At 45.5% G+C, this 18314-nt stretch overlaps 1 protein-coding gene across 1 annotated transcript in view; it reads left to right on the forward strand.

Moving 5' to 3' along the window:
• Positions 1-267: 267 nt before the first annotated feature.
• Positions 268-18314, forward strand: part of BCAP31 (B cell receptor associated protein 31) — a 33182-nt gene continuing 15135 nt past the window's right edge. Inside the window, exons 1-4 of the mRNA XM_037150940.2 lie at positions 268-351; positions 1382-1517; positions 3201-3301; positions 14914-15061. Of these exons, the coding sequence (XP_037006835.1) occupies positions 1426-1517; positions 3201-3301; positions 14914-15061 (341 nt within the window). The 5' untranslated portion in view covers positions 268-351; positions 1382-1425. The remainder of the gene's footprint in view (positions 352-1381; positions 1518-3200; positions 3302-14913; positions 15062-18314) is intronic.

Genomic DNA, 18314 nt, shown 5'->3' on the forward strand with positions numbered 1-18314 from the left:
CACCCCGTTCTCGCCCCACGGTCGGACCCCGCCCCCTCCCTGGACCACAGAGACGTAGGAGGACCTTGCGGGCTAGAGAAGCTGCCCCCCTCGTCTTCCCGCCAAGGACTCGCCCCGCCTCCCTGCGCACCCCAAGTTCTACTTCGGTCTCAGTTCTGGGCGTCATCGCTTTCGGCTTGGGGGGGCGGGGCGGAAGGCGACCGTGGGCGGAGCCTACAGGGCCTCATTTCGGTTGGGGGAGGGGCAGTGCTGCTTGCGCTTCCGGTTTCCGTCTGCGTGGGAAGGGGCGGGGCCAGGGTAGTAGAGTTTGGTGGCAGCGGAGGAAGAGTCCTCGAATCTGTGGGAAACTCGGTGAGCGGGGCTGCCGAGGTCCCTTCAGCCTTCGACGACGGGAAGTGGCGGGCAGTGTGAAGCGGCCCCAGGGTCCAGGGCCGAACCAGGAGTGCAGGGGCAGGGCTGGGCACAGGGATGTCTGGGCGGCGGTGGGTGGAGCTGGACTCTGGGGGCGTGAGGGCCGGCTGCGGTAGCGGGGGGCGGTGGCTAAGCCCCTCTGCTGGGTACTCCGGGGTGGGGTTTGGGAAGGGCGTGCCGGTCCTGGCCAGGGCCCAGCTTGTGGCAGGCCGCTGGGGATTTCATGCAGGGTTTCCCAAGCCTGGTGGGAGCTGTGGCCGACCGGGGCTGTTCGTGAGGGAATCTTCTGGCTTCTGCCGAGATAGCTTCTAGAAGTTTCTCTGGATGGAGCCCCGACATTCTTAGTCGAGACTGTGTTTCCTCTTGGCTCTGACTCCCGCCCTGTAGGAGTCGCTCTTGTGGGCTTTTTTAGGTACTCCGAGTCCTCCAGACCTATCGGAGGCAGGCGCGGCAGTTGGAAATCCTGTTAGCCCCCGCTCTAGCCCCTGAGGGAGCTGCTGGTTTTCTCTCGGCCCCTTCGGAATATCTGAGAGGGAAGGGCCTCCTGGTTTCCCTAAGGACGGGGGTCGGGGGTCGGGGAGGTGTCCTGGCTTTTGGAGAACGTGTGTTGCTGAAATACTGCCGCTGCGGGTCTGGCTGGGAGTTGGGAGCCTCTAGCTCCCCGTGGCTGGGAAGGGAGCGGCCTGGGGGATGTTGAGAATTTCCTCGTCTATATAATTCTCATTAAAACTGCATTCCCATTTAAAGAGGCACAAGGAGTCTCTTGGGCTCCAAGGGGAAGGTTCAGAAAGGTGTCTCTCTATGAGATAACACACAAACTGCGGGGCAGCAAAGTGACTCCGCCCCGGCAGGTGGAAGTTGGTTAGGTCTTTGTGCATTAATGCTCAGGTCTCCGTGCTGAGTGAGCCCCGTTTCCAGGTTAGCATGGCTGTCCAGCTTTTATGACTCCTGTTTCTTTTGTGCCTTGTAGGAAACAAGCTCACATCTTCCTGTTGGAAACCTTCTAGCAACAGGATGAGTCTGCAGTGGACTGCGGTTGCCACCTTCCTCTATGCAGAGGTTTTTGTTGTGCTGCTTCTTTGCATTCCCTTCATTTCACCCAAAAGGTATGGCCTATGGAGCAAGCAGGCAAGCAAGTAAGAAGGTGACTGTTGCCCAGACCTGTAACTTATGTGTGGACCCTGGAATTGGGGCCAGACAGAAATAGGTAGACTGCGTCTGAGGTGGTGGGTGGCAGGGGTTGTGTTTACTATTGCCAGCCTTCTACACAGTTCCTGTGCATCCTGCCTTCTGGCCTTATGAATGTACCAGAGGGGAAAAGGCTAGCTCTGCTTAAGGTCCTGGGAATGATGCCCTTCTGCCTTCCCTTGGGTCCTTGTGGTTTGGAGGATGACTATGTGAGATCCAGAAGACTTGCACCACAGTGTCACGTTGTTGCTGGCTTAGTGACTTCTGTCCTACTAACCAGTCTCACTGGCATTATGTAGTAGCCTCATGAGCATTACTCAGCCTATTCAGGGTGAAGCCATATTCCCTTTCAGTGAATAGAGGACCTGTTAAAAATTAATTGGAAATTAATTGGAGATTAATTTTAATTGCACATAGCATATGAACACATTCTGACTTAAATTAGAACATTACAAATAAGGCTGATTCTCCACAGATATTTTTAAAAACTTTTTAATGAAAAAATATCTGATGTGATACAGTAGGAAGTATATAGCTCTGGCCAGGTAGCTTAATTGGTTAGAGTGTCCTGATACACCAAGGTTGTGGGTTCGATCCTCTGTCAGGGCACATGCATGCATAAATAAGTGGAACAACAAATCGATGTTTCTCTCTCTGCCCCCTTCCTCTTTCTTTCTAAAATCAATAAATAAAATTAAAAGAAAAGTTACACAGCACTGCCTAAGAAATATTCTTGCCAGAAGCCTGATCTGAATCTTCACACCTCATTCAGCTTGGAGAGAATACAGAGACAGAGACTCCCTTGGAGCTGGAATCTGGGAAGCTTTGTAGGATAAATAACTTAGTTTCTACATAAAGTAAATTGGGAAAGAAAAATGAGAACAAGGGAAGGGCTCATAGAGTAAGAGATTTAAGATACTTCTCAGCTAAATGCAGAATCGGAAACTTGTCTCTCTGGATTCAAACAAACCAGCTATTAAGAAATGCGACAATTGGACTTTGGGATTCTGGGTTTAATAATGAGGGATTCTTACTGATTTTCTTCTTTTGTGTGTGCGTGTGTTTGTTTTTCAAAAATTTCTTTAGCGTATTTACTGATTTTCATGAGGTTTGGTGATGGTATTGTGCTTACATTAACCATTTTTGAAAGCTCTCTGAAAGAGCTACATACTAAATACTCGTGGAGGGAACTGAAGGGAGATTGGGCCTGCTTCATAATAATCCAGGGTGGTGGGATTCTAGATGAACCAAGCTTGGTCATGTGGAAGAACAACTTAAAGAAATAATGTGTATGTGGCAAGCCTTTTGAATACTACATAGAGGAATACAGTGAAAGGTGAGGTTCCCACTTCTTTTCCCAGAGACTACCAGTGTTTAAAACTGGTTTTCTAGAAATTTCTATCTATGGACAAGTATCTTTTTTTTAAATAAACATCCTTGAGTGGATGTCATAAATCGGAAAAGTGCAGGCAGTTGAGGCTGAGTCTGTACGGGGTATTCGACCATTGGAGAAGACTGCAACACTGAGTTTCTATTCTCAAGACTCTGATCCCAAGTGTGTTCTTTTTCTACAGCCCCTGTCTTTTTTGTTTTCTTCACAGATGGCAGAAGGTTTTCAAGTCCCGCCTGGTGGAGTTGGTAGTGACCTATAGTAACACCTTCTTTGTGGTCCTCATTGTCATCCTTGTGTTGCTGTTCATTGGTGAGTGAGCTGTGGCTGAGGGCAGCTGCCTGACCTAGACCCTTTGCCATGGCCTTGGCAGCAAAGCCCTGTGCCATATTCCACATGTACTGTATAGCTTTGGCTTCTCAGAGACAGACCACTTAAGTGTTCCTGTTTTTCTCTTGGGGAAGAGACTCCCTTCCTTTACCCATGAAGAGGGGTACTGCTGGTAGGTCCTTCACTTTAACCAGCAGTTTTTGTGGACCATGTGATGACCACCTCCTGTGTCTGGGGCAGCTCCTTGAGGATGTTCCAGAATTGAAACCAAGAAAAACTAACTGGCGCATGCTGACTTTGGTCTAAGTAGTGCTGTTCTCCAGTCACTTACTAGCATCAGTCTCTCCAACCTGGAATAGGTCATGATTAGGGGAGTGAGTGACCCAGTAGACAAGAACCCTAACTGGGAAGGAAGCTGCTGTGTCCTGTAGTATAGGGGTGATGAAGAGTTCTGGCAGTATATCTAGGGAGCAGATCAGATCTCAGACCTTTCTGGATCTGGGTCAAACTTCAGGATTTTCCATGTTCTTCCAGCACTGAAGTTCTATAAACCCCACATAGAGGTGAACAGCAGGGGCTTGAAAGATAAACTGGTCCTAGGGCATGCTCAGGGATGGGGCCTGGGGCTGGTGGTGCTAAGATGGAAAGCGAACATTTTGTAGGTCGTGGTGGCATGATTATTCAGAGACCAGAGGAATTAGTGAAGCTCTCATCTGGCTGTTAAATGTATGTTTTGCTCTGGTTAGTGATCAGTATGTCTCCCTGCTTGGACTCCCAAAGTATTGGCTTGGGTCTGCCACAGATAGTGGTTCTGTCTCCAAGATGTGATGCTTGCTTAAGCTCAGAGCACTTCTCTGTTTTTAGTCCCCAATGGAAATGCAGTAGGGGCTGGAGGGCAGGGAGGTGGAGTTTAGGGGAACTTACATGGCCCTACCCACTAGCTGCTGTTTTGGACATTTCTTCCTAATGTCTCAGGGCCTGACGGGATGTGTTCAGGCAGGACTGCTTCTGAATAGGCCAGGTGCGTTCCTGATCATGTAATGTGGGTGCCAGCTGCCTGCATACCTTGCTGTTGAAATGTTTCGCGAGTCTCCGAGAGATAGTTCTTTCCAATCAGGGTTCTCTCCTATGGGGAATATGCACATCATTCCCTGAGCATGAAAAGCCAGGTTTTCCATGTGCTTTTACTTTTTTAAAAGTATATTGATTATACTATTACAGTTATCCCATTTTTTCTCCCCTTTATTCCCCTTCCCCCTTTATTCCCCTTCCCCCTGTAGCTCTTCTCCCACCATCATTCCCCACCTTAGTTCATGTCTATGGAACATACACACAAGTTCTTTGGCCTCTTCATTTCCTATATTATTCTTAATATCCCCCTGTCTCTTTTGTGTCTACCATTTGTGTTTCTTATTCCCTGTAACTTTTCCCCATTCTCTGTCTCCCCACTGATAACCCTCTGTCTGATCGCCATTTTGGTGATTCTTTTCCTGTTGTAGTTGTTTGCTTTTGTTTTTTTCCTGTTCAGTTGTTGATAGTTGTGGGTTTGTTGTCATTTTACTGTTCATGTTTTTTAAAAGGTTTTATTTATTTATTTTAGAGAGGGGAAGAGAGAAAGAGAGGAGAAAAACATCAGTGTGTGGTTGCCTCTCATGTGCCCCTTGTTGGCGACCTGGCCTGCAACCCAGGCATGTGCCCTGACTGGGAATCAAACCAATGACTCTTTGGTTTGCAGGCTGGCACTCAATCTACTGAGCCATACCAGCCAGGACAGTTCATAGTTTTGATTTTCTTTTTTCTTAGATAAGTTTCTTTAACATTTCATATAGTAAGGGCTTGGTGATGATGAACTCCTTTAACTTGACTTTATCTGAGAAGCACTTTATCTGCCCTTCCATTCTAAATGAGAGCTTTGCTGGATAGAGTCATCTTGGATGTAGGTCCTTGCTTTTCGTGACTTGGAATACTTCTTTCCAGCCCCTTCTTGCCTGTAAGGTTTCTTTTGAAAAATCAGCTGGTAGTCTTATGGGCACTCCTTTATAGGTGACTGCCTCCCTTCCTCTTGCTGCTTTTAAGGTTCTATACTTATCTGTCATCTTGGGTGATGTAATTATGATGTGCTTTGCTTGGTGCGTGTGTCCTTGGGTCCAACTTCTTTGGGACACTCTGAGCTTCCTGGACTTCCTGGAAGTCTTTCCTTTGCAGATTGGGGAAGTTCTTTATTATTTGTTCAAATAAGTTTTCCATGTGTTGCTCTTCCTGCCATGTCCTCTTCCAACCATGTTGTCTGACAAGGTCCGGGCATGGAGGATTTGAGTTCAAGGAATTCATCTCCCCAGAAGAGAACGTGGCATCCAAAATGGGTTAACAATTGGCTTTTTTATTTTAATTATTTTACTTTTGCTCCTGAATATAGACATTGTACTGTACTTACTTATTCCTGTGAAAGTCACCCAAGAGGAGGGAACAGTTCAGGGGAAAACATTAATATTCCCCACGGAACTGCCTGAAAGGATAGAAAAATCTCCACAGATTCCCCTCTCCCTTATACAGGGGTGTACGACAGCCAGGGTAATATAATTGTTAACCATAAGGGAAAACCTGTCAAGTTGTATAAATTACCCTGGTTTGAGCAACTTAAAGCAATCAGGACCACCATGGTGTACCAGAAATAAGAAAAACAAGTTACATGTTTGTTTGGGTGATCAAAAGGTGGTGGGATTTTTAGACACTTATATTTCAGGTTCATTGATTCTCATAATTCCAATGAAGTTGTACAAAATAATTTCTTGACCCGAGAACAAAGTTCCCTCTAATGAAATAGTTCCTAAATGTTTAAAAGTTGTTGGGAGTAACAGCCCCTCCTTTACCTTGAATAAGAATATATATCAATTAGGCAAAGTAATAGCAAAAGCTGGCTAGTTATTACAAACTAAACGTGTAGAAACAGTTACTAAAGAGTTTATAGTACACAGAGAAACATTTTAGACAGAAAAGGCTAGATAGCTAAGTTAGACATCACAAAGGCCTTATAATAAATTTCCTATTACCTCCACTCAATCTAGCGTATCCTTTTGCCCCATGACAGATTCTGAGAAATTTTCATATATAATAAGATACTCAAATTCTGCACATACAGATATTTTTAATTGTCTGATTTATGGCTCTCCTGGTCAAAATAATCTTTGTTTATTATAACTGAATCTATGGGAACTTTCATGTTTTTCCTGGTTACCTTTGTATTGATTTTTTCTGCTTAACCGATCATGCTATACTGCAAATGTTAATCACTACCTAAAATGAAAATATAAAAACCTGCTTGTACTTGCAATAAATGGAACAGAGCTTCACTGTCCTTTGAGGCGAGTTGTCATCTGTTACCCATTGCTGACGCCTTACCCACCTTCGGGACCCCTGGATCCTGCTGCGGCTGGACTGCGGCATCTTCCTCTTCCCCTTCAGGTACCCCTATGATTCGGATGTTGGAACATTTAAAGTGGTCCCAGAGGTTCCTAAGCCTTTCCTCATTTTTTTTTTAATTCTTCTTTCTTCATTCTGTTCTGGTTAAATGTTTATTTGTTCCTTCTGTTCCAAATTGTTGATTTTAGTTCCGGTTTCCTTCCCTTCACTGTTGGTTCCCTGTACATTTTCTTTATTTCACTTTGCGTAGCCTTCACTACTTCCTCTATTTTGTGGCCACACTCGACCATTCCCGTGAGTGTCCTGATTACCAGTGTTTTGAACTCTGCATCTGATAGGTTGGCTATTTCTTCATCACTTAGTTGTACTTTTTCTGGAATTTTGATTTGTTCTATTATTTGGGCCATGTTTTTTTGTCTTGGTGTGCTTGTTATGTAGTAAGGGGTGGAGTCTTAGGTATTCTCCAGGGTGGGGCTATGGATGTCACTGTGTTGTGATGCTGTATGTGGGGAGGGGTCAGAGACAATAATGCCGCTTACTCAGCTCTTGCCCTGCTTTCAGTCACTTTCCCCACTTCCCACAAGCAAATTGGGCCCTTCTGGTGCTGATTCCTGAGTGGGTAGGTTTGTGTATGTTCTAGGGTCCTGTGGACCCCTCTAACACTCTCTCCTGTTAGGCCGGGAGTTTCTCCCACCCCACAACCGCCACAGGTTTCTACAGCCAGAGGTTTTGAGGCTTGAGTTTCCTGCACTGGGACCCTGGGTTGTGCAGTGTGTCTTGCTCCTGAGTTGTTTCTCCCAGCTTATCTGCATGTGAATGTGGGACCGATGGGTTCCATCAGCCATGGCCTTGTCACTTGTCCTTGCCACCCTGGATGCCCATCTCTGCCCCTCCTACCAGTCTGGATGAATGTTTCTTCTTTAACTCCCTCGTTGTCAGACTTCCATATAATTCAGTTTTCTGGTGGTTCTGGTTGTTTTTGTTTTTAAATTGGTTTTTATCCTTCTTTTGGTCGTGTGAGGCAGCAAAATGAATCTACCTATCCCTTCACGTTGGCTCGAAGCTCGCTTAAAAAAAAGATTTTATTTATTTACTTTTAGAGAGAGGGGAAGGGAAGGAGAAAGAGAGGGCGGGAAACATCAATGTGTGCTTGCCTCTTAACACCCCTAACTGGGGACCTGACCTGACCTGTAACCCAGGTATGTGTCCTGACTGGGAATTGATTCAGCGACCTTTCATTTTGTAGGCTGGTGCTGAATCCACTGAGCTACACCAGGCAGCGCTGCTTTTGGTTTTGAGTGGGGATTGGAGTGAGAATTGGAGCAGGTGGAGACCTGTTGAAGGTATTTCCTCAGAGCCTTACCTTCTGCACACTAGGCTCTAGGAGTTCTCCATTTCCTAATTGAGCTGAATGGGCCAGGGAAGCCCTTTGAAGAGAACCCATTAGTTAGCAAAGGCAGCTTTCTTTTTTGGAGTTGGGAAATTGCTTGAAAGTTCTAGAGAGACATCTGGCTAGGATGACAAGCTGCTCCCTACCCTAATGTTAAGAACTGTAATTCAGAGAGTTCTGCAGCAGCTTCTACAAATATGTGTTAGCTACTAGCAAGGAGTAGTGAAAGGTAATAGGCATACCAGCGATAGCCGCAATCCTGGCTGGCCTCAAGTCTTATTGAGAGGGCCCTCAGGCAGATCTGGCTGGGGAGTGGGTTTGATGAGGGTCTAGGGTTAACTGCTCTGGGCTAGAGGCCTGAGACAGGGAGGAAAGCACTCTGTTGCATTACTTGGGCTAGTACGGCCTAACATCCCTATCCTCCATCTGATCTTTGCCATCGGCCAAGGTGGTCTGTGGTCTGTAAGGTGGTGGGTTCCTAGATGCAGATGACAGTGTAGGGAAACATGTTTTTTTTAATAACAAAAAAATGACATTTCAAAAAATTCAGAAATAAAGCCTAGAAAGTTGAAGTTCCCCATAATTTCATATCTCACAGATAACCATCACGAATGCTCTTTAAAAAAAAAGATTTTATTTACTTATCTTTACAGGGGCAGGGAAGGAGAGAGGGAGAGAAATATCAATGTGTGGTTGCCTCTCATGTGTCCCCTGCTGGGAACTGGCCTGTAACCCAGGCATGTGCCCTGACTAGGAATCAAACCTCGATCATGTGGTTCGCAGGCCCACGCTCAGTCCACTGAGCTACACCAGCCAGGGCATGAATGCTCTTTTTAAAAAGGTTTTATTTACTTATTTTTAAAGAGAAGGGAAGGAAGGGAGAAAGAGAAGGAGAGAAACATTGATGTGCAACAGATACATCCATTGCTTGCTTTTCACACACCCCCAACTGGGGACCTGACCTGACTAGGAATTGAACCAGCTACCTCTTGGTTCACAGGCCGGCACTCAATTTCACTGAGCCACAGGTCATGGGTTGTTACAAAATTTTATTTTATTGATTATGCTATTACAGTTGTCCTCATTTTTCCTTCTTTGTGCTCATCTACCCAGCACTCCCCACTCCCTCAAGCAATCCATTGCTTTGTCCATGGATGTCCCCACACCATTGTTAAGTCCATGGGTCATGTGTATAAGTTCTTTGGCTATTCCACTTCCTATACTGTACTTTACATCTTCATGGCTATTCTGTAACTATTTGTACTTCTTTTATTTTTATTTTTAATTTTATTTATTTATCTTTAGAAGGGAAGGAGAGAAGAGAAACATCAATGTATGGTTGCCTCTCGTGAGTCCCCTGCTTGGGGACTGGCCTGCAACCCAGACATGTGCCCTGACTGGGAATCGAACCGCGATCCTTTGGTTTGAAGGCCCATGCTCAATCCACTGAGCTACACCAGCCAGGGCCACTATTTGTACTTCTTAATCCCCTCACCTCTTCACCCATTCCTCCACACCCCCCTCCCATCTGGCCACTATCAAAATGCTCTTTGTATCCATGATTCTGTCTCTGTTCTTGTTTGCTTAGTTTGTTTTTTAGATTCAGTTATTAAAAAGTATGTGTTTATTGCCATTATATTGTCCAGAGTTTTGATCTTTTCTTAAATAAGTTCCTTTAATATTTCATATAATAATGGTTTGGTGATGATGACCTCCTTTCGTTTTTTTCCTGTCTGGGAAGCTCTTTTTATCTGCCCTTTGATTCTAAATGATAGCTTTGCTGGGTAGAGCAGTCTTGGCTGTAAGTCCCTGCTTTTCATGACTTTGAACATTTATTGCCAATCCCTTCTAACCTGCAGTTGCTTTTGAGAAATCAGCTGACAGTCTTATGGGAACTCCACTATAGGTTACTAGCTTTTTTCATTGTGCCGAATTTTAAGATTCTCTGTTTATCGTTAACCTCTGGTGTTTTAATTATGGTGTGTCTTGGAGTGGGCCTGTTTGCATCCATCTTGTTTGGGACTCTCTGTGCTTTCTGGACTTGCATGTCTATTTCCTTCACTAAATTAGGGGAATTTTCTTTCATTATTTTTTCAAATAGATCTCCAATTTCTTACTCTTTATCTTCTCCTTCTAGTACTCCTATGATGTGACTGGTGGACCTCTCGAAGTTGTCCCAGAGGCTGCTTGTAGTATCCTCATTTGTTTTTTGGATTCTTTTTTCTTGTTGTTCTGATTGGTTGTTTTTTCCTTCCATATGTTCCAAATCATTGATTTGATTCTCAGCTTTATCTACTCTACTGTTGTTTCCCTGCAAATGGTTCTTTATTAGTGTATCCCTTGTTTCTGACTGGATCTTTTTTATGTTGTTGAGGTCCTCACTAAGTTCCTTGAGCATCTTTATAACCAGTGTTTTGAACTCTGCATCTGATAGATTGCTTATGTCCATGTCTTTTAGGTCTTTTTCTGGAGTTTTGATCTGTTCTTTCATTCGGGCCAGGTTTCTTTGTCTCCTCATTTTGTCAGCCTCCCTGTGTTTGTTTCTATGTATTCAGTGGAGCTGCTTTGACTCCCTATTTTGGTAGCATGGCCTGATGTGGTAGGTGTCCTGTAGTGCACAGCCTCTTCTATCACCCAAGCTGGGGGTACTCAAGGTGCAGCCATCGTGTGGGGTGAGTATACCCACCTGTTATAGTTGAGCCTTGATTGCTGTTGGCAGATCAATGGGAGGGACTTACCCAGGCCAATCAGCTACAAGGACTGGCTGTGACTACTGACCACCAAACTCTGCCCTCCATGGAGGATCAGCTAACTGTGCAGGGGCAGGGTGGTGGTGCTCCAACGTGGTCTGTAGCTGTCCAGTGGGTGCACTGGCCCTGAGATTTCCCAGGTGGTGCAGGCCAAGGTCAGCCCCAACCTGTGTTTTCTTCTGGACCACCCTACCTGAGGTATAAAGCAATCTTAGGTGGTTGTCACTTGTGCTGGGATTGGAGATTCCCAGATGAAGTGAAGCTGTGAGTCTAGGCTGCTGCTGTCAGTGCCGGGCCTGGGACTCACTGAGGCCAGCTGTGGCTTGTTTGAGAGGATTTAGGAAGTTGTGCAGTATGAGCCAAGACCAGCCGCTCATTTGGAAAAGCAGTTGGGTGGAGATACCCCTCCCAAATTTTTATCCACCACACGTGGGTGTGGGACCAGCCCATTCTGCATCTGCACCCCTCCTACCAGTCTGGATGGATGTGGTTTCTTTAATTCTGTAGTTGTCAGACTTCCATTCCACTCAATTTCTGGCAGTTCTGAGTGATGGTGGTTCTATATTTTATTTGTAATTTTGATGTGGTTGTGCAAAGAGGTGAGCCATGTCTGCCTACACTGCTGGCTTGACTGGAATTCCCTCCCCATTATTAATGCTTTATTGTACATTTCCATAGTCATTTTCTATGCTAATGTCTTTTTTTAAAAATTTTATTTAGTTATTTTTCAAGTACAGTTTTTTGTCTATTTTTCCCATCCCAGCCTCCCCCACCCCTTGCTCCCCACCTCCCTCCCCTTTCCACCCCCCTTAGTTCTCGTCCCTGTGTCCTTCCTATTTGTTCCTCCAAATCCCTCCCCCTTTTTCCCCTTAACTTCCCTTCCTTCTCCCCTCTGGTCACTATCCCCTTGTTCTCTATTTCAGTGTCTTTGTTTTTTTGTTTTTTTTTTCCTGCTTGCTTGTTTGTTTTGTTGTTTAGCTTCCTGTCAAAGGTGAGATCATATGGTATTTATCTTTCAGCACCTGGCCTATTTCACTCAGCATAATGCTTTCCAGTTCCATCCATGTTGTTGCAAATGGTAGTAGCTCCTTCTTTCTCTCTGCAGCATAGAATTCCATTGTGTACATGTACCACAATTTTTGGATCCATTCATTTACTGATGGGCACCTAGGTTGCTTCCAACTCTTGGCTATTGTAAATTGTGCTGCTATGAACATTGTGGTGCATAGGTTCTTTGATATTGATGTTTTAGGATTCCTGGGGTATAATCCCAGCAGTGGAATTGCTGGGTCAAAAGGCAGGTCGATTTTTATTTTTCTGAGAAAATTCCATACTGTTTTCCATAATGGTTGTCCCAGTCTGCAATCCCACCAACAGTGAACTAAGGACCCCTTTTCTCCACAACCTCTCCAACATGAGTTGTTTGTTGCTTTGTTTATGATAGCCATCCTGACTGGTGTAAAGTGGTATCTCATTGTGGTTTTAATTTGCATCTCTCTGATAGCTAGTGATATTGAGCATCTCTTCATGTGTCTCTGGATATTCTGTATGTCCTCCTTGGAGAAGTACCTGTTCAAGTCCTTTTCCCGTTTTTTAATTGACCACTTACTATATCTTATGACATCTTTTTATAGCAGTCTCTTTCTTTTTAAAGATTGTGTAATATAAATGTTCCTTGCTATCTGTGGGTTTGGTTCCAGGATCCCTGTGATTACCAGATTCTGTGGATGCTCAAGTTCCTTATGTAAAATGGTGTAGTATTTGCATATAACCTATACACATCCTCCTGTATACTTTAAATCATCTGTATTTATAATACCTAATGCATGTAATGCCAGATAACTGTTATACTGTATTGTTTAGGGAATAATGACCAAAAAAAAGTGAGTACATTTTCAGTACAGAAACACCATCATAGGCCTAACTACACAATACACATCAGCGACATTGTAACATTTTTTTCCAAATATTTTTGGTCTGCATTGGTTGAATCCACAGATGTGGAACACACAGCTACAGAGGGCTGACGGTACAGGCAACCTCGGAAGTACTGTGGTTTCAGTTCCAGACCCCTGCAGTGAGGAGGCTGTCATACCATAAAGCGGGTCACATACATTTTTTGTTTTCCTAGGGCATATAAAAGTTGTTTATACAATACTGTAGCGTGTGTGTAATTATGTTTATAAAAATAATGTGTATACCTTAATTAAAAATACTTTGTTAAAAAATGCTAACCATTTGAGCCTTCAGTGAGTCATAATCTCTTTGCTGGCGAAGGGTCTTGCTTCATTGTTGAGGAAAGCTCCGTATCTGTGAGATGCAATGAAATAAAGTATGCTTGTATTGTATCATATGGTTATATTCTCATTTAATTCCTTCTTTAGATGCATCCTAGTATCATTGTAAATTTATGTAAGTGCTTCTGTAGGATAAATTCATAGAAGTGAAATTGATAAATCCAAGGATATGAACGTTTTCCTGTAAATTCTGTGTCTTAGTTTGGGCTGCTGTATCAAAAATACCTTTATTGCTTGCTTAAAAAACACATTTATTTCTAACGGTTCTGGAGGCTGGAAATCCAGGATCAAGGTGCCAGCAGAACTCATGTCTCATGAGAGCTCTGTTCCTAGTCGAAAGACGACTGCCTTCTTACTGTGTCCTCACGTGGCAGAAGGGGGTGAGGGATTTCTTCGGGGACCCTTTCATAAGGGCACTAATCCCATTCACGAGGGCCTTGCACTCATGCCCTAATCACCCCCTGTTAATACCATGCCTTTGGGGGTAGGATTCCACAGAGGAAAGTGGGAAGACAGGAACTCACAGTCTCTTGTGAAAATAGGTGAGTTGTCCATTTTCTGCACCTGCTGACAGTGTTAAGAGAGTGCTTGCTTTATGGTACAGATTTAACACAAAGGCACCAGTGAGGGAAGGCACATTTTTATGATGGAAGATCAGCTAAAAACCAAGCAGTCGTAAGACAGGAATTAAGGATCATATAATACCCATACAGTGATACCTTGCCCCTCTTATATAGGGGTCTGTTAAGGGCCCTCTTTAGGTAGGTCTTCATGTACTGACTCAAAAAGATGTCTCAGGTTTGGGGAGAAAACAGGTATGGGATGTTTCTGTTTCTACTTTATAAACATAGATGTAAAAGTACTTATAAACTAGAGTGCTGTATGTCTAACAGCTCTAAGGAGCAGAGGCTCTTCAGCATTCTGCAGTTATTTGCATGCCCCCTGTGAATCTAGAACTGTGCTGTGGCCCGGGGTGTAGTAGAAAAGTTTTCTGCCCTTGCGGAGTTGGTAGTTTAATTTGGGGGCAGACAGACAATAAACATGTAATTAGGATAATTTCAGATACGGGCATGTATTGTCAAAATAACATAGGTAATGGGACTGAAAGTGGCAGCTTTAGATAAGATGGCCACATATTGTGTATCCGACTGGTGATTGTGTCACGGGATTCTTCTTTTTCTACATTTCTGGAATGTTTGAACTTTTGATGAGCACGAACTCCTTTTTTAATCCGAAAAAAATGGTTTAAATAAAACCTGTTATAAAGCTTGGAAACAAAAACCCTTGAATCTTTACCAGGCATCTTCTGGTCCTTGTCTCCTAGACAGCTCCTGTCTCCTTAGCAGACATTTCCGTAAGCAGGACCACCCTGGTTTATCTGGGGTGGCTGCTGGCCTGCCTGACTTGAGATAAACAGAACCAGACATTGCATGGAACCGTGGGAAAAGAGAGCTGTTCTGGGCTAGCCGTGCCTCAGACTTGGCTAGCATCTTGAGACAGAGCAAGCTTGTGGCCCTGGTAGAATGGAGCCAGGGAGGGAGCTGAGAAAAGCTGGAGGGGGGACAGAGGGTCTGAGGATAGCGCTCTGACAGGCATCCCCCCGAGGTGCATGTAGAAAGGGCGGTAAGGGGAGATGATTTGAGGGAATCAAGGCCTCCGTGACTCACTGTCTCAGCTGGACAGCCCAGACTTGGTCCAGAGGGAGTTAAACCCTGTCTCTCCTCTCTTCCACTGCAGATGCCGTACGTGAGATTAGGAAGTATGACGACGTGACAGAGAAGGTGAACCTCCAGAACAACCCCGGAGCCATGGAACATTTCCACATGAAGCTTTTCCGTGCCCAGAGGAATCTCTACATTGCTGGTTTTTCCCTGCTGCTGTCCTTGTGAGTGGGGAGGGGCAAGGGACTATGAGGGGACCCCTGAGCTAGCTTGTGACTGATTCCTCAGTTCACGGTCTTGAACCAGAGGCCTGTCTGTGTTAGAGGAGCCACAGTTTCCCCAGAGTTCTCCAATTTTCCCCCGACCTCCAGAGGCAGTGTGAAGAGTGAGAGAGGACTGACCGGAAGTTCAGAAGACCCAAGTTCTGGCTGTGCTGCAACTTGCCACATGCTCTTTTAGGGCAAACACATTAACAGCTTGCTCTCTGTACATAGCATGACATAAGTGTTTCCCTCTGGGAGAGGCCCTTTGAAGCCCAGTTTAAAGGGGACCAATTAAACAGGCTTTTTGTGTATGGGGTCCTGCCCTGGGAACAGTGGGCAGAAACGACATGAAAGGGCTGAGACCAACTGTTGTCCTAGGGCCTTTCCAGATGTAACCCTTGTGGGAGTAGTGAGAGCATATTGTGTTTTACCATGGTCTGAATTTTGCTGATGGGTTTTTTTTTTATTTTGGTAAGATTGAATGCCTTGAGCAGGGCCATGGGGTTGGCTAGTTGGGCAAGACTAGACTGAGAGAAAGCACCCATTTGAGCTTGGGGCTGGTTTACTGCCTCCTGCTTATAGGGGTTCTGATCGGGGACCTGGCTGTTTTCAAGAATGCTGACTGGCAGGGGGTAGATGTAACACGCAGGCCAAGGGCTTCCAGAAGTATTGGGAAGCAGCTTGCTGTGCAGATACTCAGAAGCAGGGTGAGTGTGTGGACCCTTGGGCCGGGATCTCCCAGTGCCCATCCCCTGGACATCCTTTTTCACTGGGCATTAGAATACCTACCTGGCTTTCAGTTTTTTCAGAAAAAAAGTCAGTTGCTCAGGTAGCCCTCTCTGGGTCAAAGTTGGAACGTGGCAAGGGTGGCACTGGAAGGGGCAGGCAGCTCTTCGTGGTGAGCCATCCGATCACAAGAGTTGGAAAGTGCCAAGGCTGGAAGGAGTCAGACACTCTAGGATGTCAGGGTTTTAGGAAAACTCTGAAAAAGATGACGATCTTGTAGGCTGAGACTGAAAGGGAGGCAGGTTTGGAAGATCAGGTCTCAAAACAGGACTCCGAGCCCATCTGCCTGAGAGTGGGGGAACTGGGACATGATGACATTCCAAGTCTCAGGGACCGCAGAGGTACTTGGGGCTCCCCAGCCAGCTCAGATCTCATCTGAAGGATAGGAAAGACAGGCAGAAAAGCAAGGGCTGCCCTGGAAGAGCACACAGAGAGAGCTTAGGAATAGTACCAGGAAGATGGAAGTCCGCCGTGAGCTCTGGAGCATGAAACATGGTGTAGGACACTGGGAGAAGGTAACCCCTTTGATGTTTCTGTGTCAAGTAAGGAATGGTGGGCAGAAGGTCAGGGGTGAAGGAAGCATTTGGATAAGATGATTGAACTCTCAGAAGAGCAAAGGTACACTGGAGTGCCCAGCTACTCAAAATGACTTAGATTACACTTGGACTTGATGGCATTATGTCCAAAGGCTCTTGCGATTGTATGGCAGGAGAGACTCTGGAAGATTGCAGACAGGCAAGCATCCCGATTTCCAATGGAGGGAGAAGATAGATGAGACAGTAAATAGAATGGGAGGGTCCGATTATGATCTCAAGCCATGTTCTAGAAAGAGTAGCTTGTGCACTCTCAAAGAAAGGAGGCACTGCTGGTGACTACTCTGAGTTCCTAGAGAGCCAGTTCTCTCAGTCTGCCCCTACCTTCTGTTGAGCTGGTGTATGTGGATTTTCAGCGGAAGGATTGCCAAGATCCAGTTCAGTTCTTACGGACCAGGTGCTACATTGTGGGCCCCGTGCTGGTATAGCAGTGTCATTGAGTTGGGGGTTCCTAACTCCCCTGAGTGGCTGTCTCAGGAGCTTGTGCTCCACCCCTGACCTGTTTAGTGTTCTCTGCTGAGGACAGTTGTCATGGTGAGTGGATGCAGGGAGATAATGGGAACTAGGAGGAAGTGAGCAGCAGGTAGTTTTCTGCCTCGTAATCCATGGCCGGGTGGATTCGAATGAGATTTGAGTTTTTAAAAGGGAAATATCTGCAAAAGTATGTGTAGGTTCATAAAGGGCTGTGGAGGTAGGGCCAAAGAGGATATTGAAAGGCTCGTGGTCATGGCTCATGGCAGCTAAGAGTTAGTGGCCAGGCTACTGCGAAAGCTGATGAGCCCTTAGTGCCCTTTAGTGAAGGCCTGGGCCACCAGGAGGGAGTCAGCGGCACTACCTGTAGGGTTGTCCGTGGGGCCCCACTTGAGAGATGCTGGCAAAAGTGCAGAAAGTGAGTTCTGAAGCAGTCACTGTGGTGGCAGATAGAATGGTGCTTATTCCCCATATACTGTGGCTTCGAAATCTCACTCTCCTGACTGTTTTGCTTTTGGGATCTCTTCCAGGGAAGAGATTACCTGGACCAGGGGGCAGTGCTTAGTCAGGTGTACCAGGCAAATGAGTGTGCGTTCAGCTCAGTGTTTTGACCAATGAGTGGAGTCAGGTGCTACTGCCATAATCAGGATACCCAACAGTTTGAAGTTTCCATTCTAACCTAAATGGGGGGCTTCAAAGAAAAGCAGTTCTGCCCTGGCTGGTGTAGCTCAGTGGATTGAGCGTGGGCTTGTAAACCAAAGGGTCACTGGTTTGATTACCAGTCAGGGCACATGTCTGGGTTGCGGGCCAGGTCCCTAGTTGGGGGCAAGTGTGAGGCAAGCACACACTGACGTTTCTCTCCCTCTCCCTTTCTTTCTCTTTCCCTTCTCTCTCTAAAAATAAATAAATAAAATTAAAAAGAAAAGTAGTTCCTACACTATTCACAAAGGGACGCACAGAGGTTGGGAGAACAGAGTGAACTTTGGGCTCATTGTTCCTAATTGCTCTTGCGATACTGCTTTGTTCCCTATTGTCTAGTAGCCATTCAAAAAAGGACATATATCCTCCCTAGTCTGGGGGTCAGATCTTACAAGGTGGCGGTGGCCCTTGAGGAATCTCTCTCTTTGCACGTTAGCCATAGAAATGTTCTTGTCAGAACTTGGTATCCATACAACCGATATGCCGCTTGCAGGAAACACTTTAAAAACAAAACTATCATCTTTGTTACTCTGATTATAAAAGTTACACCTGGTCGTTGTTAAAAAAAAAAAAAGTCCCCCCCCCCCCAAACTTCGAATAATACAGAAATGTTGGGCAAGAGAGCCCTGTAGTCCCATCCCCAGAGACAGCAGCAGGTAATAATT

Source organism: Artibeus jamaicensis, unplaced genomic scaffold (assembly GCF_021234435.1).
Source record: "Artibeus jamaicensis isolate MK-2021 breed Jamaican fruit bat unplaced genomic scaffold, CSHL_Jam_final contig_1417, whole genome shotgun sequence".
Lineage (NCBI taxonomy): Eukaryota > Metazoa > Chordata > Mammalia > Chiroptera > Phyllostomidae > Artibeus > Artibeus jamaicensis.